The sequence below is a fragment of the Chrysochloris asiatica genome, unplaced genomic scaffold (genome assembly GCF_000296735.1).
Source record: "Chrysochloris asiatica unplaced genomic scaffold, ChrAsi1.0 scaffold00014, whole genome shotgun sequence".
Lineage (NCBI taxonomy): Eukaryota > Metazoa > Chordata > Mammalia > Afrosoricida > Chrysochloridae > Chrysochloris > Chrysochloris asiatica.
Window position 1 is genome coordinate 6,065,459 of NW_006408532.1, and position 25,279 is coordinate 6,090,737.

Below are 25,279 nucleotides of genomic sequence, written 5' to 3' on the forward strand. Positions count from 1 at the left end.
ACTCAACAGCACCTAACAATAACAACAATGGTACTTTTAGTTTTTTCAGTGAGAGGGTTGATCTAAATAGCCTAGCCTGCCATAACCATAATTTAAGTTATATATTGGGAGCAGTTTTCACTCAACACAAATCCATAGAATCATATCTCTGTGCCAAGCTGGCCAACTACTGGTGATGTGACAGTAAACAAGACAGTGTGGTTTCTGTCCTCGCGGACTTACAGACTATCAGGGAAAGCAGCAAATAAATAAGAATAATTGCAAAATGTGGCAACAACTATGAATAAAACAAGAGCCATGGTGCAAAGTCACAAGAAGAACCTTCCATTAAATAAAGTGGTTGGAGAAGGTCTCAGCATGGACGTCACAGTGAGGCCTCAGTATTTTTTAGACTGTCTGGAGTGAGAGAGTTGTTTTTTTATTTCCAGTTGTTGCAAATCAATGTGTGGTCCTTCTATGCATGACTGGTATGCAGCGCTTACCTCATGTAGTTCACCACTGAATCTGTAACTCCCAGACTGGTCTAGACACTGTTTAATGAGACAAATCTGCTGAACATGTACATAGATGTCACAGTAAAGTCAACTTGCTATGAAAGTTTCTAAATGCATGCTCTCAATTCCTGTATACCTCGTTAGGGACCTGGAAACAGTTTGTGCATTGCATTTATCCTAGGACGGCCTTCAGTATCTTCAGTAGCACTGCCTTGACTTCATCTAGGCCAGTCTTCTATCCACTGTATGAATCCCCACAACAGCTTTGCTAACAGTCAGATGATCAAGCTCTGCTTGCATATACTCCAGTAATGGGAAACTTGCTACCTCCTAAAGCAGTTAATCCCATTTGTCAGTATCCCTAATTGTTAGAAAGTTCTTTTTATTGAATAAGATTTGTCTGTCTATATTTATCCCTCAGCATTTCTACTTATGTACTCCAAAACCCCATAGAGAAGCCTGAGCCCTCTTCAATCTGATAAGCCTTCAAACATTTGAAAGTATCTGCTGTTTTTTCTCCTAAGACTTGGAATCAGTTCCACTCATCATCACCCTTGTTACTGCCCCTTGGACGCATGTGAGGTTGTTGATGAACCTTGTAAACTGAAGTACAGAACTGAATCCACGGCACATAACCACAACCACCACCATTCAGAACCAAACACAATGCTCTTGGTGCCTCCAGACAGCCATAGAGTGGAGCAAGCTTGTCTCCTGCCTTGCTGTAGGCACTCTACCTCTATGTATGAAGCCTGATGATTCATAATGAACCTATATTAACCCTTCTCCTATGTGCTACTCTGACTATGAGGTGGCATCATGGTGTAGTGGAGACAGTTTGGAAGTAAAAATTCTGGGTTCAAATCTCAGCTCTGTCATTTAATATTTTGTGACTTAACGTTGTTGTTGTTGTTGTTAAGTGCCAGTGAGTCAGTTCCAACTCATAGCAATCCTGTGTTTCTGAGGAGCAGCTGGTGGGTTTGAAACCTTGTAGTTTGCAGTCTAATGCTGATCCTACCTACAGTGCCACACCAGGAGTCTTGAATCTCAATTTGTAGCAACTAGACTTCCCCACCCTATCTATACACATGCAATTTGTATTTTGCACCTAAGTATTGCTGCTGCTGTTGTTGTTAAGTGCCTTCGAGTTACATTGTCTACCTTAAATTTAATCTCATTAGGGTGCCCAAGAAGAAGCCCTGGTGTGTAGGGAGTTATGTGTTGTGCAACTAACTGCAGTGTCAGAAGTTCACATCTACCAGATGGGCTTGCTTTTACAGCCTTGGAAACCTTATACAGGCCTCAGTGAGTCAGAATTGACTCAACAACACAACCACCATCACCACCAGCTGTGTGTCTCAGAAGAGCCCTGGTGGCACATTCATTAAAGAACTCAGTTGCCAACCAAAATGTCAGCAGTTCAAACTCACTAGCCACTCTGAAGGAAAAAGATGTGACCGTCTGCACTTGTCAAGATTGCAACCTTAGGAACCCTGTGAAAGCAGTTCTACTCTGGCCTATAGGGACACTATGAATCACACCAACAGCAGTGAATTTTAGTTCATGTGCCCCATAATTTACTAAGTGTCAAAAGTAGTTTTGACATCTTGATTCTGTTGCCTGCCTTTTAGCTAACTCACTAAGAAGCTTTATATTATCTTCAGATATACGTGTCCTGGCATCTGTGTGCTCACTGAAATGATTAATTAAATGAATGTGACCCTAGGGTGGATAACTGGAGGCTTCCATTGCAGCTCACTTGTATGTACCAATTAGTATATGGTGGCACCGAGGGCACTGGCTCTCAGCTTTTTACAAATCTATCTTCCTTACTATGAGGGAGATTTTCTTATACAAGCTGGGGGATATGGGAATTGCTAAATCTTTTAGGAGGCAATTAGCAATAACCCGCTAAATTAAAAATGTATATATCTTTTGGCTAGCAGTTGTAGTGCTAGGATGTATACTGTAACATTATTTAAAATAGCAAAAAACTGGAAACAACCTCAATTTCTACCAGTGGAAGAATTGTTATATAAATTATGATACATTTATACATAATGAAAAGCTTAATAGCTATTAAGTTATAATAAAATGTTAAGAGGTATGTATGATTTTGTACGATAAGCACTGGACCACTATCCACAAGGTCAGCAGTACAAACCCACAAATCACTCTTGGAAACCCTATACAGGGTCATTGTGAACTGACTCAGCTGTACTATATACAAAACATATGTTCTACCATAGAAAAATATTTAAGATATATTGTTAGTCAAAAGCAAGTTCCAACATTATTTATGAAGTATCATCCAAAAAAAGTTAAATCTGCTTGTGAATATGTAAAAAACAATCCGAAATGATGTTTAAGGATATAATAGAAGTTGCTTTTGGAAAATAGAAGTGGGAGAGAAGCAGAAGGGCATTATTTTCCACTTTGTTGTTGTTGTTAAGTGCTGTCAAGTCAGTTCTGACTCATAGGGACCTTGTGTAGGGTTTCCAAGGAGCAGCTAATGAGTTTGAACCTTGCAGTTCAAACTGACTTTGCAATCCAGTGCTTATCCTACAGCACCACACACACCAGGACTCCATTTTATGTCCTTCTATGTTGCTTACGGAGTACTGGTGTGGCGCTGTGGGTTAATGAGCCAGACTGCAAAGCCATTTGAACTGCAAGGTTGATGGTTCAAGCTCACCAGCTGCTCCTCAGAAACCCTATACAGGGTTGCTATGGGTCGGAATTGACTCGATGGTACTTAACAACAACAACAATGTTGCTTACATATTTTATAAGTCTATATTCACTTGTAGTATTTTCTTTAAAGACAAGAAAGAGTCTATGCCATTATTTAAAGAACACAGTAGGTGTATGTGTATTGGCATAGAAAGATTTTCAAGATATTTTCTCCAATGAAAAAAGCAACTTTCAGTATAATTATCAAACTGCTGTCCCATTTATGAAATTATTTTGTGTATATGTGTACACATACGTGTGTGTATAAAAGTAAAATACATTTTTGTGAGTATATAAAAAGATGTGGGACTATCCAAACTAAATTGATAGTGTGATTATAATTGTTAAGAGCCGTCAACTCGATTCTGACCCATAGTGACCCCGTATAGGATTTCCAAGGAGTGGCTGGTGGGCTTGAACTGCTGACCTTGAAATTCAAATTGACCTTGTGGTCCAGCACATTAAATCACAACACCACACCAGGAAAGGAAATGTGGCGTGGAGCATAGGGGAGAGAAAGGACTTGATTTTGTGTGGTTGTTCTTTTTTACAACCAGCTTAAATTCATGTTTATTATTCAAAGGTTTTTTAGTTTTGTGTGTTTTCTAAGTTTATATTCCTAACTACCAGTGTTATCTCAGCGATTTAACCGATGAACTGGAGTAAAATCAATTCAATGCTTTCTCTCATTTATTGAACTTACTCTAAAAGAAATTTTATGAGAAAGTATGGGCTTTATATAAAACTATGATTTCACTGTAGTCTGGGTGTTTGTATTGTGTGGTACTCTGCGTAATGTCCAATATTAGAGAACATTCAGATAAGATCAGAATTACGTATGGATTTTGATTAAATTTTTCTGAAAATATATTATACAGATTCAGTCTTCCTGCGTTACATTCCACAAGTATAAATGGGATAGAAAACGCAATGAAGGCAACAGGGAATTTTTGTAGTCTTTGGAATTTGATGTAGAAATGACTCAAGAGCTCTTAGTCTCAGGACTCATTCAACACTATGGGCAAGTGCAAACAAGTCTACAACATAGAATAAATTGAGTTCACTACTCTAGGGAGTCCTGGTGTGGCACTGTGGGTTAATGCGCCAGATTGCAAAGCCATTTGAACGGCAAGGTTGCTGGTTCAAGCTCACCAGCTGCTCCTTGGAAACCCTACATAGGGTCTCTATGGGTTGGAACCGACTCTAACAACAACAACAACAATTCTAGGGCAGCAGTTCAAACCCACCAACTGCTCCTTGAAAATCCTATACAGGGTCATTATGAGTAGGAACTGACTCGATGGCACTTAAAAACAACAATAGCAAACAACTCTAAAATAAATCTTAGTAAATATTACAAAAAGGGCATAAAATAACTGTGGGTGTTTGTCCTGTTAAACTTGAGTTGCCTGAAAAATATATTCATCAGAATATTTCCTCCTAACTTTCTTCTTTATATCAAATAAATAATGTGTTCCTATTTCATTGTCACCCTAAACTGCTATAGACAAAGAAGTTTCTGTATCTCTGGAATATTTTGTAAAATAGGTCACCCTTAAAATAGTCAGGATTTTATTACAAATAAACACGGTAATTAGGATCTACTGTACCCTCTCCAAAACTGCTAAAAGAGTGAAATATTAAGAATTGATGAGAGGATGTGAAACAACTAGAATTCTCATGTATTTTGATGATGAAAATGTAAGTTGGTGCATCCCTTTTGGAAAAGTTTTTAGCAGTATCTATTGAAACAACATTTTCATCCTCTGTGTCTCTAAACGTATTCCCAACAGAAATGAGCGCTTGTATTCACCAAAAGACAGATATTAGAATGTTCATAGTAGGTTTAGTCATAATATCCAAAACAGGAAACACACCAAATGCCCATCAACTTGTTGTTAAGTGCTATTTCTTTTGTCATTTCTCATGTGTATTCTTTTTTTTACACGTCATCATATGTGTTCTTAACAAGAGGTTAGAAATGTTTTGTTCTGTGAAACTCAACTTTTTGGTGTTGGGTTTTTTATTGTTGTTTTTTTTTTTTTTACTCTCCCATTTTAGTAAGTATTCTGCAAAGATAAAAGGTCAAGAGGTGGTTTTTTAATCATTAAAAGAACTCATAATTGACAGTTAATAATGAATGAGGTATGCAGGATGCTACTAGCCAGTGTCCGGTCTCGTCTCTCACCCTGAGATGCAGCACTGTGTCTTGCCCTGCCCCATAGTATGCCAGTCTGCAGGCCAGCAGTTGTTCAGACCTCTGGGAAGGGAGGTAAGAAGATTCTTCAGCATGTCTAGGGCACAAAGGCCATTTTCTATGCCACTGAACTCCTTTGGCACTCTTGTGAAGCCTGTAAACCCCTCTCAGAATGATTTCAAATGCATAAAGTAAAATATCAAGGAAAACAATTGTTGAAATACAGTCATCAATGTGATTTCTAAAACCTAATTTATAATAGAGTGATATGTGTTTGTTTTTATTAATACAGTAAATACCAAAATCTAGCAGCAGGTCTAATAACCACTGTAATTTTGAAGCAGTGAAGAGTGTAAGCTGTATTTCTAGATATCTGCAATTACTATAATGAGTTCCTAAAGCATATGTGATTTCTGTTGGCAACATGGTTACCAGGACTGTTAATTTTGCTGCTATTTTCGGCATACACTCATAATAGAATGAAATACTAAATTTCACTTAAAGTTAGGAACAATAAAGGTGTTTTTCCCTTGATCCAAGTTCATGTCCCCTCCCTCAGATTCTTTTAGGACCCCTGGTATAAAACATTGAATCTTAATGATCACTATTCATCAGAATCACTTGGGATGCTTGTTAGAACACAAATTCTTGGGGCACACCTAGTGATCCCAATTGGGATATCTAGAGTGAAGCAAGGTATACATTTAACAAATTTGAGAAGACTGAGCTTAGATCAAGGAATTCTGTGCTGTAGTGGTTAAACACTTGACTGCTAATAGAAAAGTAGGAGTTCTAACCCATCAGCTGCTCTGCTGGAGAAAGATGCAATGGTCTGGTTCTGTAAAGATTTACAACCTTTAAAACCCTCTGTCAGTTCTACTCTGACCTGTAGGATCATTATGAGTGGAAAATTGACTGGGTAGCAGTTGGTTTGGTTAGGGTCTTAGATCTGGTACTGCTACTGAAACCTCTGCCCCTGAAAGCTTGGAGGCACCAGAGTTTTAAATGTCCTGGTGAGTGAGAAGTCAGCAAGCCTCTGTTGATGCTTCTAGGATTCAGGGCCTTAGGACCATGAGACCAACTACTGTGGAGTCTGATGACTAAGGCTGAAGTCCTTGGCTGGACCCCTCCTATGTCTCTGGTCAGCTGACACTGAAGCTGCCTAATGGATCCAGGGGTGGGGGTGGGGGGTAAATGTCAGCTTCTAACTCATTGCATCCCTATATAGGGTTTCTGAGCTGAGGAATGGCTTGTGGGTTTGAACTACTGACCTTGCAGTTAGCCGTTCAATGCTTATCCTACAGCATCACACCAGAACTCCGTCTTACTCTCTAATGTTTCAGAAAAAAAATCGTGTGTGTGTGGAGAGATAAGAAGAGAGAGAACAAATGAAAAAGCAAATGGGGTAAAATGTTAACAGTAGGTGAAGCTCGTAAAGGGCAAATATATGCTATTTGCACTATTATTCTTGTAACTTTTACATAAGTTTAAAATTATTTCCAAATGAAAGTTTACATCTGATGTATACAGTATTTTGAACTTTTTTTTTAAAACCAGCTATATATGTGTATATGAGGAAACCTCAAATGTTCATGAAAATAATGAAATGAAAAGATAAAGGAATTTTCCACAAACTTTTTGAAGCCCCCTCGTATGTGTTATAAAAATTAACACACATACAACTATATGGGTAACTATGTATGTAACTATACAAGGGTAAGTCAAAAAGGATTGCCACAAAATTATAGAAAGCTTTATTTTAAAATATCAAAATTTGAAGTTATTTTTTCTCAATATATCCCCCATCTAGGTATATACACTTCTGAAGGTAGTGTTTCCACCTCTTTAACCCTTCCCCAAAGATGTCCACACTCTTAGATTTATACCACATCAAGATGGCAGTTGTTTCATCTTCCTAGGGATTCCAGTCATGTTCCTTTGAAGTATTTTGAATTTGGAAACAAAGAAAAGTCTGAAGGGCAAGATCAGGGCTGTAGGGTGAAATTCTCATGGGACCACCCTTGCTACCCTCAAAGAATGAGCAGGTGCCTTGTCATAGTGGGGAAAACTCTTCAGTGCAACGTTCCTGGCCTTTTTCTCACCAATGTAGTTTTAGATTTCTTAAACTTTTTTCATAATAAGCCCCCATGCTCATCTGGTGTCCTTTGAGAAAATCTATCAAGATAACTACCTCTTTGGGATCCAAAAAAACAGTAGTCATAGTAACAACAAAAACAAAAAGCTTCTTTATAAACTAGGAATTAGAAAAAAACATCTTTGACATGATAAAACAACTGACTATAAATATCTAGAAAATCATTTCTGAGCTGACCTCTCTGCCTTAAATTCAACTAGCCCAACAGATCCCTTCGGAATCCACTCTTTCAATTGGACTTTTCTGAAGGTCCTCTAATGAAACTTGTTGTAAAGTGCTGTCGAATTGGTTCCGACTCATAACAACCTTATGTAGGGTTTCTGAGGAGCAGCTCGTGTTTGAACTGCTGGCCTTATGGTTAATCTATACTACCACACCAGGAATCCTAATGAGACTAAGACAAGTGTATTTCTGAGACAACTTCTATGCAGCTATCCAGTGATCACAAAGACATGTTTAAACATGTTTTGCTTATAATAAGTCTGTTCATGTATGAACTGGAACCCTAGTTACAATACTTTTTTATTTATCTTCATATATGCTGTTGTTGTTAAGTGTGTTGAAATTGGTTCTCATAGCCACCCTGTATAGAGCTTCCAAGGAGTGACTGGTGGGTTTGAAACATTGACCTTTGCAGGTAGCAATCCAGTGCTACCCTACATCAACATACTGGGGCTCCAAGTTTTAAGATTCAAGAGAATTCAATAAAAGCACAGTAATATTGAGACATTTTAACCTATAATTTTACTCTCTGCTTGATTTAAAAGATTATAAATTTTTAAAGTGCACAGAAGATGATGTAATAATTTTAAAGATGCAAAATTAAAAAGCAAATGAGGTTGTTTGGAACTGGTGTCAGCTGCAATTCTATGACTTATTATCTCTGCAACCTTAGGCAGCATACTTAAACTCTCTATGCCTCGATTTCTTCTTGTGGAATAAGGAGATGGAAGAGAATCTATCTCATAAAGTTGATTTATGAGGTCATGGAGATTGTATAAGCATTATATATATAAAATCATAAAATACTTGCCTAATCTTTCCACATAGAACTCTTTCAGTGACTGTTCAAAGCAGTGAGAAAGATAGAATGCTTCCAGATTCATTTATAAAGTTACATAACCCTGAAAGCAAGATAGAAGTACATGTAAAAACCTATAGACCCATTTCACTAGCAAATATGATGTTATTTTTTTTAATCAGTAATATATTTAAAGAATAATATGCTGTGATCTAGTCCAGCGCCAAAAGAGCTATTTCTGTTACTCATTACATTAATGTGATTTCCCTCCATCTAACCAATTCTCAAAATAGTAGCCCAAAATGCTTTCAATAAAATTCAATAATTATTCCTGGAAAAAGAAAACCTCATTAAAACCTAGAAATTAAAGGAAAGGTCTTTGATGTGATAAAACAACTGACTATAAATATCTAGAAAATCACAAGAGGCATGTCAAAATCAAAAAAGTATGTGTCAGTAGCTGTCTTATATCCCTGAGTGAGTAGCATAAATGGTTAAGCATTTGATTTACTAGCTGAAAGAGTTGGCAGTTCAAACCAAACAGGTCCCTTAGAGGACAAATTTGAAGGTTACTAACTTGAAAGCCCTATGGAGCAGTTCTAGCTTGTACAGGTGGGGTTACCAAGAGTTGGAATTGACTCCATACCAACTAACAACAACAAAATACATGGTACAGTATGGATGCCAATGATGGTATAGTACAGAACATGCAATCATTTGGAAAATTGCTATCATTCTTGGTCATCCAAAATCCAGACAATTACTATAAAAGTATTTAATATCTAATACAGGTGGGAAAAGGCAGAGTGTTCATGAGGTGTAGTGAATTACTTCATATGGCTGTCTATGCATAATCTTGGTCACTCCCACCAAACAACATTTTGTCTAATAGGTCTGGATAAGAGAAGATGGGAGAAGATGCCAATAGGATTATATTCAGTTCTGAATTATTGTTAACATGATTCATTGCAATTGTAAAATCTTGGAACTCTAATGTGGGTATAAAATAATCCGTTTCAGAAGCAGGAAGCAGGATTTCACTACCATCAAGAAGGAAAAGCCAGCAGGACCATAGTTTCAGGAGACACCATGATTAATTGACATAACATAGTCCACAAAGACAATGTTCTACATTCTACTTTGGCGACGTAGCATCTGGGATCTTAAAGGCTCTTAAGCAACCATCTAAGGTGCAGCTATTGGTCTCTCCATGTGCAGAAGAAAGAAGAGTGATGAGACTCGAAGATGCTTGGAATCAGTTAGTGCAAACGACAATGGAACATATGAACATCAGTCTCCATGACTCTGAGACCAGAAGAACTAGATGGTGCCCGACTACCACGACCAAGTTTTCTGAAAGGGATCACATTAGAAGATCCCTGATAGAGAGGGAGAAAATGTGGGACAAAACTCAAAATTATTTTTAACAAAAGACCAGGCTTACTGATCAGAAAAAAACTGGAGGAACCCAATACAATGGCCCTCAACCAATCTTCAGGTCTAGAATAGAACTCACCCTCATGGTCCAATTTTCAGCCAAGCAGTAAATAAATATATAGGTGAATAACAACACTAGTAAGGTATGCTTACTATGGAATGGTCAATCATTCAAAATTAAAAGGGTAATATTTACCTAAGGTCAAAGTTGAGAAGGGATGGGAAGGTGGGTGGATGGAAATAGGAACTACAGGGAGGAAGTGGGATGGCTGTGGTTGAATGGAAGGGATTGAAATCATTGATGTGAAACAAAGTGTATGATTTGTTGAATGTAAAACTGATGATCATGTCTGTAAACCTTCACTCAATTCACAGTAAAAAGTTTAATAATAGAAAAAGGATCCAGGAGTGGATAATGTTCTTTGGACCTCGAGATCCCTGTGCATGCAACCACCTCAATCCAGGAACAGAAACCTGTGACACCAGAGGAACTACAGAGAAGTGGCAGAGGAGTGGAAGCAGCAGAAACAAGAGCCAGAGCAAGAGACAGAATGGTGGACTTCCCGGCCCATGGAGCAAATAAAACTGAGTGTGTTTGGGCAGGAGACTCATTTATGGAGTGGGGTGCCTCTAAGCACTTAATTATGGGAGCTGAGTTTGCTCATAATTACTGGTGATTGGAATGCAATGGTTGGAAAAAAGAGAAAAGATCTGCAATTGGAAAAAATGGCCTTGGTGATAGAAATGATGCTGGAGTCCGCATGATAGAATTTTTCAAGACCAATGACTTATTCATTGCAAATACCTTTTTAAAACAATGTAAAGGATGACAATACACATGGACCTCACCAGATTGAATACACAGAAATAAAATTGACTAAATCAGTGGGAAGAGACAATGGAAAAGCTCTATCTCATCAACCAAAACAAGGCCAGAAGCAGACTGTGGAACAGGCCATCAATTACTCATATGCAAGTTCAGGCTGAAGCTGAAGAAAATTAAAACAAGTCCATGAAGTCCTGGTGTGGAGTCATAGGATAAGCACTCGATCTCAAGGTCGATATGAACTGAATGGTCAGCAGTGTAAACTCATCAACTGCTCTTCAGAAATCCTATACAGGGTCACTATGAGTCAGAACTGACTCAAAGGCACTTAACAAAACATGAGAGCCAAAATATGACCTTAAACATATCCCCCCTGAATTTAGAGATCATCTCAAGAACAGATTGGATACACTGGATACCAGTGACCAAAGACCAGAACAATTGTGGGAAGACATCAAGATCATACCGGAAGAAAGCAAAAGTTCATTAAGTCAAGAAAGAAGGAAAAGACCAAAATGGATGTCAGAAGAGACTCTGAAACTTGCTCTCCAACATAGAGATGCTAAAGCAAATGGAAGAAGTGAGGAGGTAAAAAAGCTGAATAGACATTTTACATACAATATTCATCCTTGTGTGATTGACTTATTTCACTCTTCTTAGTGTCCTCCAGGTTCATCCATATTATGAGGTGTTTTGCAGATTCATCGTTACTCTTCAACATTGCAAAGTATTCCATTGTATGTGTGTATCAAAGTTTTTTTATCCATTCTTCCATTAATGGACATTTAGACCATCTCCATCTTTTTACTATTGTGAATAGCACTGCTAGGAACATGAGTGTGCATATATCTACTCATGTCATGGCTCTTAATTCTTATAGCTATCTACCAACTTTCTGAGGAAGCGCCAGACCTTTTTCCACAGTGGTTGCCCATTTTACAGTCCTACCAAAAATGTAGGAGGGTTTCAGTCTACGCACTGGGTGAGATGATATCTCATTGTTATTTTGATTTGCAAGCTCTCCAGAACATTTCTTCTTATGTTTGTTGACCATGTGAATGTCTTCTTTGGTGTATAGTCTGTTCATGTCCTCTGCCCATTTTTTAATTGGGTTGTTTGTCTTTTTCTTGTAGAGATGTTGTCGTTTTCTATAAATTTTAGAGATTAGACCTTTATCTGATATGTCATTGCAAAAATTTTTCCCAGTCTGTGAGCTTTCTTTTTACTCTTTTGGTGAAATCTTTTGATGCACATAAGTACCTAGTTTTTAGGAGGTCCCAGTCATCTGTTTTGTCTTCTACTATTTGTATGTTTTTAGTAATGTTTGACAGTGTATTGTTTTGTCCCTATTTTTTCAATGATGATCTTTATAGTTCTAGATTTTACATTTAGGTCTTTAATCCATATTGAGTTTGCCTTTGTAAATGGTACGAGACACGGGTCATGTTTCATTTTTCTGCGAATGAATTTCATTTTGCCATCACCATTTTTTGAAGAGACTCTCTCTTCCCCATTTAATATGTTTTGACCCTTTGTCAAAGTTGTCTATATGTGAATGGATTTACTTCTGGTTCCTCAATTCTGTTCCCTTGAATTGAAAACTATATTAAGTGAAAAAAGCAAACTACAAAACTACATATTCCTTTTGGTGGTGTTGGAGGAGAATACTGAAAGTGCCATGGACTGCCAAAAGAACCAATAGATCTGTTTTGGAAGAAGTGCAACCAGAGTGCTCCTTGGAGACCAAGATGGCTAGGCTTTGTCTCTCATACTTTGGACACATTGTCCAGAGAGAACAGCCGCTGGAGAAGGATGTCATGCTGGGTAAGGTGGAGGGTCAGAGAAAAAGAGGAAGACCCCCAATGAGATGGATTGGTCAGGTGGCATCATTGATGGCATCAAGTGTGGCGGTGGTAGTGAGATTGGCCCAGCATCAGACATTGTTTCGTTCTGCTGTGCATGGGGTCGCTATGAGTCGGTTCCGACTCGATAGCACATGACAACAACAACAACAACATGTACATATAGGGGAAAAATGAGAAGAAATCATAATAAAACATTAATAATGATTATCTTTGGATAGAGGATTCAGATGATTCACAATATTTTCCATAGTTTCTACATTCATTATGTATTTTTATAATAATTTCTTTAGATTCTACAATGAATATAAGCCTAAACAAGATGCTGCAGAGATGAGTTTTAGTCCACATTTTATCCCACTCTATCTGGGAGGGTTTTTCTTGGGCCCCAACTCCCAAATATTGTGAATACTTTGGATCAGAAAAAGGTACGCTATACTGAAACCAAGTTAGAAACAGCTGAACTCACTGGCCCACTTGGTTCTTTTTCCTAAATCCTGTGAACTTCTAGAAAGCCTCCGTGATGTAGACTTAGACTATATGTCTTTGCTAGTGAGAACCTGTGTTAACAGCCCTAACTTGTACACTTTAGACAATGATTTTTCTGCTTCTTTGGCTTCTTATTTCTTGCCAGCTGTTTGACTTCTTGTTTACTTTCTGAATAAGGCCTTTAATGGCACAACTTTGTTTCATTACAGAATGCAACTGCTCTGCCCAGTACTTGGCGAAGAACAGATGTGCACTTAGAGAACCCAGAATACCACACCAGATGGTATTTCAAGTATTTTTTAGGACAAGGTAATTATTCCACTCTAGTAGTTGGGAAGAAAGGACACTCAGTGATGTAATTTCTGTTACCTTATAAGAATGAAACTAACCAACTTAGGGACACTAATGGCAGGTCATGTCACTTCAAATTTAGTAGTAAGCTTTGTAAATTAAAAGATTCTACTCAGAGTTTCAACCCAAAGAGTTTTTCTTGTATTTTGTGTGTGTGTGTGGTGGGGGAGGGCCAATTACTTGTTTGTTTAGGGGAGGGGAGTAATTAAGGCTTGTTAGATCATCTTAATGAATGAGTGACTGAAAAGATGAGAAGAATTTACAGGTGAAAAATAACTTTAGACTTATTATGGGTTCTTAACACTTAATTCAGGTCAGTGAGGCAGAGAAGGGGTTCTCTGATTTCCAGGACTAATAAAGACCTAGATAGATGTAATTCACTTATCAGCAACAAGTGTTTATTTAGCACTTACCCTGTGCCAGACACTATGCAGAGGATCAGGGATACAATCGTGTTTGTCCTCACTTTGTTGTTACTGTGAAGTGCTGTTGAGTTGGTTCCGAATCACAGTGACCCTGTATAGGGTTTCCAAGGCTGTCAATCTTCACGGGAGCAGAAAGCCTCATCTTTCTCCCAAGGAGAAGTTGGTGGGTTCAAACCACTGACACTGTAGTTCGAAGTTCAGCATTTCTCCTACAGAGCCACCACACTCATAGAACTTATAGAATAGGTTTCAGTCCCGGTTCTGCCATTGTTAAGTAGTTCTGGTGGCACTGTGGATTCGGTATTGGGCTGCTAATTACAAGGTCAATTCAAACCCATCAACCTTTCCATGGGAGAAACATGATGCCATCTGATTCCATAAAGATCGAATCCTGGAAAAGCTATGAGTTGGAATCAGTGGGTGGGTTTTTTCTGCCATTATTAACCATAGGCCCTTAGACTTGTGAGTTAATCTCCACTTCTCTAAGACTCTGTTTCCTTCCTGTAAAGTGAGGGTATTACTAGTAACTACTTTGTAGGTTTGAAGAGAACTCTCCATGAGCTATGCAGGAAAAACACTAATCCTAGTACATGGCCTAGCAAGAAGGCAGTCATAAATGCACAGCTGTGTGCATTTAAAGTGAAGGACTCAAGTGAACATATATGGAAAGGTGAAAAACAGGAATGGGTAGATACTGGGAAAGGAAGAGTAACTACTGTTGCTGGGTTAGAAATGAGAGAAATGGTTGGTCAGGCTAATGCATTCATTTAGAGATGATACGGTGATTGAGGTATAAAATGAGAGATTAGACCCAAATGATACCTTTTAAAATATGATTTTGTATTACTCTGAGATGTTCATTGATTTAGCAAAGCATAATTATTTGGGTGGGAGAGAACATGGAAGCATTTATAAAGAAATAAATCAGCATAAAAGTTATCATTTCCCAAGATGCTTGAAAATATAGTACCTGGACCACAGTGGTAACTTTAGAAAAAAACAGTGCCTTCTGCCACAGTAACAGAAAACCTGATTCAACCCAGCTTAAGCAACAAGGAACAAATGAAATACAGAGGTCAGGCAGGCTCCAGGATTGATAAATTTAGAAGTTCTTTCCTTTTTCTGCTTCCCTATCCTTACTGGAAGGAGCTCTGGTAGTGTAGTGGTTACGAATTGGGCTGTGAACCACAAGGTCAGCAGTTCGAAACTACCAGCTGTTCTGCAGGAAAAAGATGGGGCTTTCTGCTCCCATAAAGGTTTACAGCCTTGTAAACCCTGTACAGGGTTGCTATGAGTTGGAACTAACTTCACGGCACTTAACAACAACAACATCCTTACTGGGGCAACTTTGCCCTCAGGTTGGCTGTCCTCAGAGTCACACAATCGTTGCAGCAATTCTGGGCATCACTTCTAGATACTACTATGTCCAAAGGAAGAAGAAGGCCATCTTTAGGAATAAAAAATCTCTGTAGAAGCCCCTTGGCAGATTTCTCTTCCTGTCTCATCGACCAGAATTGAATCATATGTTCTTTCCAGTCCCAATTATTGTCAAGGGAAATAGATGCTCATGATTAATATAGAGTGGTCCGGTTCTGTCAAGAGCTGAGGTCGGGATTATTTGTTCCCTGAATATGTAGGAAGAACTAAATATTATTGCAAGTGTCCACTACTACCTACAGTTAGAAGAACCATTTCATTCTTACTGTTTTAAACTTATTTCTTTTCCAGTCCATCAGAATTACATTGGAAATGATGCTGAGAAGAGCCCCTTCTTCTTGTCTGTGACCCTTTCTGACCAAAACAATCAGCGTGTCCCTCAATACCGTGCTATTCTTTGGCGGAAAACAGTAAGTAATTTTGGCCTGCACTTGGAGTTTCACCACCATTCCAGAGTTAAATTAGCATCATTGTCAGAGTGACTTAGGTGAGCCTTTTTCTATAAGATTATTTGAGTTTGGATATTCCAGGATTCTCTGTACTGTTCAAAGTTGCACCATGCAACTCTTAATTTAACAGTCTCCCTTCATAAGGCATTCATCAGACATATGCACATCCCTCAATCTATGGCCTCTCGGAATATAGAACTATGTTTCATAAGGTATCAGTTCATAAACCTTGTTATTGTTTTAGGCGCTCTTGAGTTGCTTCCAACTCATAGCGACTTTATACAACAGAAGATATACTGCCAGGTCCTATGCCGTCCTTACAATTATTGCTGTTTGAGTCCATTGTTGCAGCCACTGTGCCAATCTGAAAAAAAAAAAAAAGGGTCTTCCTCTTTTCTGTTGGCCACCTATTTTACCAAGCATGATGTCTTTCTCCATCGACTAGTCCCTCCTGGTAACATGTACAAAATACATGAGACAAAGTTTTACCATTCTTGCTTGTAAGGAGCATGCTAGTTGTACTTCTCCCAAGACAGATTTGTTCTTCTCCTGGCAGCGCATGGTATATTCAGTTTTCTTTGCCAACACCATAATCAAAGGCATCAATTCTTCTTTGGTTTTCCCTATTTTCTGTCCAGTTTTTGCATGCATATGAGACCATTGAAAATACTGTGGGTTGGATCACCTTAGTCCTCAAAGGAACATCTTTGCTTTTTAACACTTTAAAGAGGTCACCTGTAGTAGATTTGTCCAATGAAATACTTCATTTGATACCTTGGCTACTGCTTCCATGGGCATTGATTGTAGATCCAAGTAAAATAAAATCTTTGGACACGTCTCTGTTATCATGTGGTTTATTGATCCATTTGTGAGGATTTTTCTTTTATGTTGATCTTCTATGTTTGATCTTCATCAATGAGTGTTTCAAGTCCTGTTCACTTTCAGCAAGCAAGGTTTTGTCATCTGTATATCAAACAAAGGTGGTTGCTGAGTCTTCCTCCAATCCTGATACTGTGTTCTTCTTCATGTAGCCCAGCTTTTCAGATCCTTTTCTCAGCATACAGACTGAACAAATATGATGAAACAATATAATCCTGACACACACCTTTCCTAATTTCCTGATTTTTAAGCGATTCAGTGTCCCCTAGTTCTATTCAAATAACTGCTTCTTGGTCTATGTGCAGGTTCCACAAAATGAACACAATTAAGCATTCTGGAATTCCCATTCCTCTGTTGGATCAATGTTACCCATACTTTTTAATGATCCATACAAATCGATGCCTTTACATAGTCAATAAAACATTGGTAAACATCTTTCTGGTATTCTCTGCTTTCAACTAATATCCATTTGATGTCAGCAATTATATCCTTCATTCCACATCCTCTTCTGAAATCAGCTTAAATTTCTAGTAGTCCCCTGTAGATTTACTACAACTGTTTTATTTAGCAAAATTTTTCTAGAGTGTGATATTAATATTGTTCGATGATTTCCATATTCTGCTAGGTCATCTTTCTTTGGAATAGCCACAAATATGATGTCCAGATAGCTGTCTTTCAAATGTCTTGGTCTAGATGAGTAAGTGTTTCCAGCATTAAACCTGTCTGATGAAGCATCACAATTGATATTCTGTCAATTCCTGGAGCCTTGTTTTTCACCAATGCCTTCAGTGCATCGTAGACTTCATCCTTCAATATTATAGATTCTTGATCATATGCCTTATGATCAACCTCTCAAAATCGTTGAATATCAACCAATTCTATTTTATGTGGTGACTGTGTATTTCTTCCATCTTCTTTTGATGTCCTATATCATTCAATATTTTGTCCATGTTGTTGTTGTAGGTTGTTAAGTATTGTCGAATAGGTTCTGACTCATAATGACCCTGTATAGTGTGTTTCCAAGGATTTTTAAATCTTTGCAGAAGCAAAAATCCTTATCTTTCTCCCATGGAGTAGCTGGTGGGCTCAAAATTCCAACCTTGTGGTTCACAGTCCAGTGCTTTTCATATGAAGCCACCATATAATCTTTCAATATTGCAACTCAAGGCTTGATTTTTTTTCTTCCATTCTTAGAGCTTGAGAATTGTTGAGTGTGTTCTTCCCTTTTGGGTTTTTATTCCAGGTCTTTGCACATTTCATTATAATACTTTACTTTGTCTTCTTGAGTCACCCTTTGAAGTCTCTTCAACTCTTTTACTTCATCATTTCTTCTATTCACAAAAAGCTACTTTATGTTCTAGAACATGTTACAGAGTTTCTTCTGACATCCATTTTGGTCATTAGTTTTTATTGTTTCTAATACTAAAATAGATGAGCAGGTTTATCATCAACTAAAAGAAACATAATTTATTACAAAAATACAGTAATATTACATAGTTTAGCATGTTATCAGAAGGGGCCAGTCCCTGGAGAAAGACAATACTTGGCAAAGTAGAGGGTCAACAAAAAGAGGAAGATCCTCAAAAAGATGAATTGACACAATGGCTACAGCAATGGACTTAAGCAATAGGATGTGAGGATGGTACCAGACTAGTCAGTGTTTCATTCTGTGGTTTATAGGGTAGCTATGAATTGGAACCAACTTGATGGCACCTAACAACAATAAACAGCCCACAGGGTGCTCCTGTTTTCATGAGCTACTCAAACAGTCCACTATTAAATCAGATGTGCTTCTATAATTTGTTTCAGGTTTATCCCTCTCTGATCAATTTTACAGAATAGAAAAACAACTCTAAACTCAACAAGGCATATATTCTGCCTCCAGCGTGTTCTAAGCACTTAGTGACCAGTAAGCTGAAAGGAAGACCTTTCAACTTCGAAATGTAGGTCTTTGTTCAGCTCAGAAAGGCTTTCTTACATTATTTTTGCTATTGTTGCTTCTCTTTCTCCTTTTTGAATTCTTTTTAAAGTAATTTTTATATTTAATTTTTGCCTTTCATATTTTCTTATTATTTTTTTCTCTTACATTCCTCATCTCCCTTTGCTTCTGGGAGAATTTTTACAGAAACAATGTGGTATACTAGAAAGAGTTTGGAATCAAACAAACTAGGTTCAAATTACCTCAATAATGGGCTCATTTTGTATGATTTTGAGAAAACTGCTAATGCATCTGAGTCCCATTTTTTCGTTTGTAAGATGGAAAAAATACTAGACTGTATCCTAAAGAATGATGAGGATTAAAGTTCTCATTACATTAAATGAGATCTTGCTTGAAATTCCGTATTTATCCAGTGTACCAAATCATCAAATCTTAAACCAATTAGATGCCTAAAGGATAAAATGTTTTAATCTTGTATTGGTGAATACAGTGTTTGATTGGGAAGCAATAAAGCTACACTTAGTAAACATTAGTCTTTTTATTTGGTGATCCCATTTTATAGACAAATTTGTTGAAATCCAGTGTTTTAATAATTGCATGCTGATTTTTATCTCAGCTACATAGTATATAAAAATTGCTAGCTATATCTTTGTAGGAAAGAAATAATATAGAAACTTTAAAACTATTGAAAAACAAAAGCAACACACACGTGTATGCATGCATGTGCGTATACAAAGGCACTTTAAAAAGTTTGAAAATTTCCATTACATTTTAATTTCCGATTTCCATGAACTTTTTGAAGTCCCTAAATATGTATCTGGTATGGTGCTGTGGATAAATGCACTGGACTGCAATGTTGGTTTGAACCCCAATGTCATCAGTTTAAGCTCACCAACTGCTCCTCAGAAACCCTATACAGGGTTGCTATGGGTGTGAACCAACTCAACAGCATTTAACAACAACAACAAGAAGAAATATGTGATTTTTTCTTGATTCATGCTGCATTTCTCCCTAGACTATGAGCTCCATAAAATAGTAGGGACATGTTTGCTTTATTCTAAATATCACCACTACTTACCTCAGTGCCTGGCATATAAGAAGCTCAATAAATATTTGTGTAATGAATTAATGAATAACACCAAAGTTCAGCTTAAACTGTGTGCTTTTCTGTCTCTAGCTTAGCATACAAACTCATGGAAATTTTATTTAAGCTTCCATGTTATGCTTCAGAATTTTTTCTTTTTCTAAGATTTTACTACCACTAGTCTGTCAGTTTTTCATACAATAGTGGCTTACAAATTGCTGTGATGCTGGAAGCTATGCCACCAGTATTTTAAATACCAGCAGGGTCACCCACAGTGGACAGATTTCAGCAGAACTTCCACACAAAGACAGGAGAGAACTATTTCTGAATGTTTAGCCATTGAAAACTTTATGAATAGGAGCAGAACATTGTCAAATATAGTGCTGGAAGATGACAACATTATGAATAGCAGTAGAGCATTGTTGGATATGTTGTTGTTGCTCTTAACTCATAGCAACTCAGTATAGGGTTTCTGAGGAGCGGCTAGTGAGTTTGAACTGCTGACCTTATGGTTCAAACTAACCTTGCAGTCCTGTGCTTATCCTATAGCACCATACCAGGACTCCAGATATAATGCTGAAAAATGAGCCCCTCAGATTAGAAGGTACTCAAAATACAACTGGGGAAGAGCTGCTACCTTAAAGTAGAGGTGACCATAATGACATGAATGGAATAAAGTTGAGGGTCAGCGCAAAGAGGAAGATACCCCCAAGGCTATGGATTGACACAGTGGCAGCAGCATTGGGCTTAAATGAAACAATTGTGAGATTGGCACAGGACTAAGTAGTGTTTCTTTCTGTTGTGAATAGAGTCACTTTGAGTCAGAGTTTTAAGTAAAACAGGTTTTAGGTAAAAATCTGTTCAAAGTAAAGATTTTTGTTGTTGTTGTTGTTAAGTGCTGTCGAGTCAGTTCCAACTTATAGTGACCCTGTATAGAGTTTTTAAGGAACAACTGGTGGGTTTGAACTGCCAACCTTGTGGTTTACAGTCCAGTTGTCTTACTCATGAATTATTTTCTACAAAAAAAAGTTTTGGCAGTTTCTTCCCTTCCCCATGCCTCTGTAATTTGAGTCAATCTTGACATCAGTATAGCTGTACTTGAAGTAAACTTTATATAAGTTTTAGAACATTGGAGAACTACAAGCGAGTTTTTTCTCAAGTACTTGCATGATAGTCTTTTCTCATTATTTACTTACTGAGCAGTGCAGTGCCTTTGTCCAAAGCCTCTTATCTTCTGCACCAGGCAGGCTGTTTCCTGGCCAACTTTTTTTTTTTAACTTATTTATTTAGTTAACTAATTACAAAATTCCAGTCTCTTTAGGTTTGAATATTCTCTGGAATGTTTGTGTCTTTTGGCAATCAGTCTTTCAGATTTCCTCCCCCTCCTCTTGCTTTTCTTGAAGTGGATATTTGAGGACATGGGGAGGGGGTTTATAAGGTTTCATGGGGCAGAAAAAGACATTGGATCCACATGGGGCCATTAGAGTTTTTGTTGGTTTCTGCAGGCCTGGTCTCTGAACTAGCAACTGCAGAAATATTACTGGGCCCTCTGGCTCTTGGACCATTGGCCCTTAAATCCATAGTCTCAACTATTTGCCCCTTGTTATGAGGTCACCAAAAACCCACTGCCACTGAGCCTACAAGTTATGAACTCCTTGGCTCTAGTCTCTGAGCTTCTTGGTAGCTCATGGGGCACATTCCTGCTAGTGTTGGGTCAGATGTGTGAAGAGGCTGGAACAATGTCTCAGGCTCTGATCTCTCTGGCCATCAACTCTTGCAGCTGCTGAGTTATTGCCCTTCACCGTGTTGAAAGAAGTGTATAGACTTCAAGATTCCTATGGAAGATCATGCCTGTTACATGGACCTCTAGTCCAGTTGTTTTTAGACACCTCCAGGTCTTATTTAATAGATTTGCAGCATTTCTTCCTTCAAAGTCTGCCCTCAGAATGGCTCTGGGTTCTGACATTTAGTTGTTGTTGTTGTTAGTGCCATTGAGTTGGTTCTGACTCATAGCGACCCTGTACTCAATTTCCAAGGAGCACTGCTGAATTTGAACCTCAAACCTTGTGGTTAGCAGTCCAGTGCTTATCCAGCAGCACCATAGCAGGACATTTAGTTAGATGCCAAGAACTGTGGTATCTAACTCCTTAGCTTTCATGTCATCATCTTTCTTCTGTCCTTCCTCTAGGGCAGGAGAGTATAGGTTCCCCACTTCTACCATTCTGGAACAGATTTCTCAATATCATAACTTCTTCCTTCTGGTAATTAACAGTTACCACCTTCTCTCTTGGGATGATTGCCAGGTGCTGGGGGAAAGAGAATGGGATAAACGGTTATGTGGGGGCAGTAATGGGGAGAACCTGCTTATTTTGATTTCCAAAGGTATTGTCTCTATTACATTGCAAATTGTGATAAGCACTATGATGGAAAGAAAGAGAGAGAAATATGGTTGATCTGCTTTCGATAAGAAAAAGCCTTTAGGGAAGGCTTTCTGGGGAGGTGGCATTTAAACAGAGACCTGAAGGATAAAAAGAAACTGGCCACATGAAGAATATAAAAAGGGGGCAGAGGGTTTATACAGAAGGAATACAAATATGTGACAAACAAGGAACCCTCTATGGGATTGCTCTTCACTGTTATGAAAAGTTAAAGAAGTGGGGTTTAAACTTTAAGGATCTCTGGTAGCATAGTGGTTATGAGTTATGAGTTAGGTTATGAGTTAGGCTGCTAACCTCAAGGTCAGCAGTCTAACTGCTCAAGGAGTCCTGGTGGCACTGTGGGTTAATGTACTGGACTGCAAAGTTGGTTTGAACCTCAAGGTCAGCCGTTCAAGTTTACCAGCCACTCCTTGGAAACCCTATCCAGGATCTCTATGCGTCAGAACTAACTTAACACGGCACTTAACAACAACAACTGAGAAGTGCCGGTGTCTTCATCCAAAGTCTCTAACTATTCCCTAAATGACGTGGAACTGGAAAACTCAAAGTGGAATATTGGCCCAAACTAGTGCTGGAGGCTGTGGGGAATCCAAAAAAGTAGATGACTCAGCCTTCCCCACCTCCCATTTCACATTTCGTTAGGTTTTAAAACAGAAATATAGCTAAACATATAACCTGACTTTAAACAGTCTGGCATATCTCTGCCATGTTTCTCCCAAACACCCAAGAAAATGCTTTTGTTTAAGAAATGATTCATTTGTATTATAAACATTCATTTCAGACAATAAAATAAGTTAAGAAAAGGATGAAAATCCAACTGCTCCAAGATAATCACTGCAGTACTCTTGTAGACATCTGTACATTTGTCTACACATTTGTCTATACTTTTACATAGGTGGGGTAGTGTTTGACATGCACTTCTGTCATGTAAATAGGCACTTCTAGGCTCATTTATTGCTGCCTAGCCACAAGGTTGGTGGCTCAGAAACTCTATTACAGGTTCACTATGAGTTGGAACCGACGCAATGACACTTAAAAACAGCAACAATACAAGGGTGCTTCAAAAATTCATGAGAAAATGGAATTAAAAGATAATGGACAGGATCCTTCAATATGCTGTCTACAAGCGATGCATCAAAAAGATAGAAAAAAAAAGTCTAAATTTCCATCTACAGAAGAAAGGTTAAACAAGCATTAGTATATATACACAGTGAAGAATAATAAAGAATCTGCAAAACACCTCATAACATGGAGAAACCTGGAGGATATTATACTGAGTGAAATTAATAAGAAAAGGACCAATATTGTATGAGACCAATGTCAAAAGTTAAGAAAAGACTTTCTTCATAATAGAAACATTCTGTAGTGGTTATGTGGGGTGGGTAGGGAAAAATATTCATGGACTAGAAGGTAGATACATGTTAACATGGATGATGGGGCAGGCAATTTATAACAAGAGGGAAGTTGACAGGAAAGTTGAAGGTAGTGGAAGACACAGGGAGGAATGCAAAAAAAGTCAACAGAAGTAAATACTATTAACTCCTGGTACATGGAATTGCAATCATTGTAATGAAGCTAAGTATGTGATTTGTTAAACATAAAACGGAAGATCTGCTCTTTAAAGCTTTACTCAATTCACACTAGACATTTAAAAATATATATTATCACTAAAAAAAAAAAAAAAAAGATAATGGAGTTTTTCTACAGACTTTCTGAAGCACCCTCTTATGTACTTGACTCTACCTATGCATTGTATAGTAGTACGAGAAAGCACTGGAAAGTGAAACTAGAAAGTCACAAAAGGGAGGAGATGAGGAGGAGGAGGTTTACCATATTGCAATGGGGAAAAAAAGTAAACATCCACAATCTCAGGCGCCCTGGGTTTCACAGCCATGTGTTGTTGTTAGGCACCATTGTAGTTGGTTCAGATCATAGCAACTAGGTATAGGGTTTCCAAAGAGTGACTGATGGATCGAACCACCAGACTTGAGGTTAGCAGTCCAGTGCTTATCCTACAGCACCACACTGGGACTCCACATAGGCAGCTCATAAAGATGTTACTATCACCCAGTTCTACACATTCCCTTCAAGCTGCCCTTGGCTTCTCTTTAAAACTGCCTACTGTTCTACACATTCCCTTCAAGCTGCCCTTGGCTTCTCTTTAAAACTGCCTTTGGTGTTTTTATGAGAGGGAGAAAAAAAAAAAAATCAGAAAAAGGGGGAGTTGAGCAAGAAAGTCAGATTCAAGATCCTCTTCTATACAAATTGACTTTCTACACAAATGCCTACCAATATAGGCTGGCCATAGATGTAACTCAGATTTCACTAGTGGGACAGACGTAATTTGAAAAAGCATGTCTATATCATAATATTCTTTTATGTTTTGAAATTTTAAAAGATCTCTGTAGCATGATGATAAAAGAAAAGCCTGGCTTCATTTCCTTCAGAACCCATAAGAAGGACTCTCTAGTACAAATTCTGATGCTCAACTGGTAAGACATCCTTCTCCCATCCTGGAGTGTGGGTGAGATTATGAAATACTCCAGAGTATGAAAATTAAGTTTATCCCAAGAGATCTTGCACTTGAAGAGAATGCGAAACTCCTCTGATACCATTTTTCAGGGTTTGGACAGATGAATTAGCAGATATGTCCTGCTTATTATTAGTCAAAGATAGAAAGCAAATTTTAGGTGTGGATTAGGTGATTCTCCCTTTTGACAAGAAAATGCTGTTAATCTCTTTTGGATTATACATGTGAATCGTTTCTTTTTTGTAAATGTTTTAGAAGAAAAGATCTCTCATCTGTCAGCGTTCTGTTTTCTTGAGCCTTGACTATGTACCAGACATTTTACTATGCTCTTGACATGCTTTACCTCATGTAATCTTGACAGCATCACCCTGTAAAAGCAAGCACTGTTATTCTTCCCATTTTATAATTGAGGAAATGGAAGCTCAGAGAGAGAGAGTTATCTGTCCAAGATCATACATGGTTGGGATGTGGCCCTGAAATCATTCAGGAAACCCTTTTTTCTTTTCCTTTCATTCGACAAGCATTGAGTACTT

At 38.0% G+C, this 25,279-nt stretch overlaps 1 protein-coding gene across 2 annotated transcripts in view; it reads left to right on the top strand.

Annotated features, from left to right (window-relative positions):
* Positions 1-25,279, top strand: part of GARNL3 (GTPase activating Rap/RanGAP domain-like 3) — a 163,429-nt gene that overhangs the window by 47,707 nt on the left and 90,443 nt on the right. For both annotated transcript variants that reach the window (XM_006834784.1, XM_006834783.1), the window contains 2 exons: positions 13,424-13,523; positions 15,719-15,837. In XM_006834784.1, coding sequence (XP_006834847.1) covers positions 13,424-13,523; positions 15,719-15,837 — 219 coding nt within the window. The remainder of the gene's footprint in view (positions 1-13,423; positions 13,524-15,718; positions 15,838-25,279) is intronic.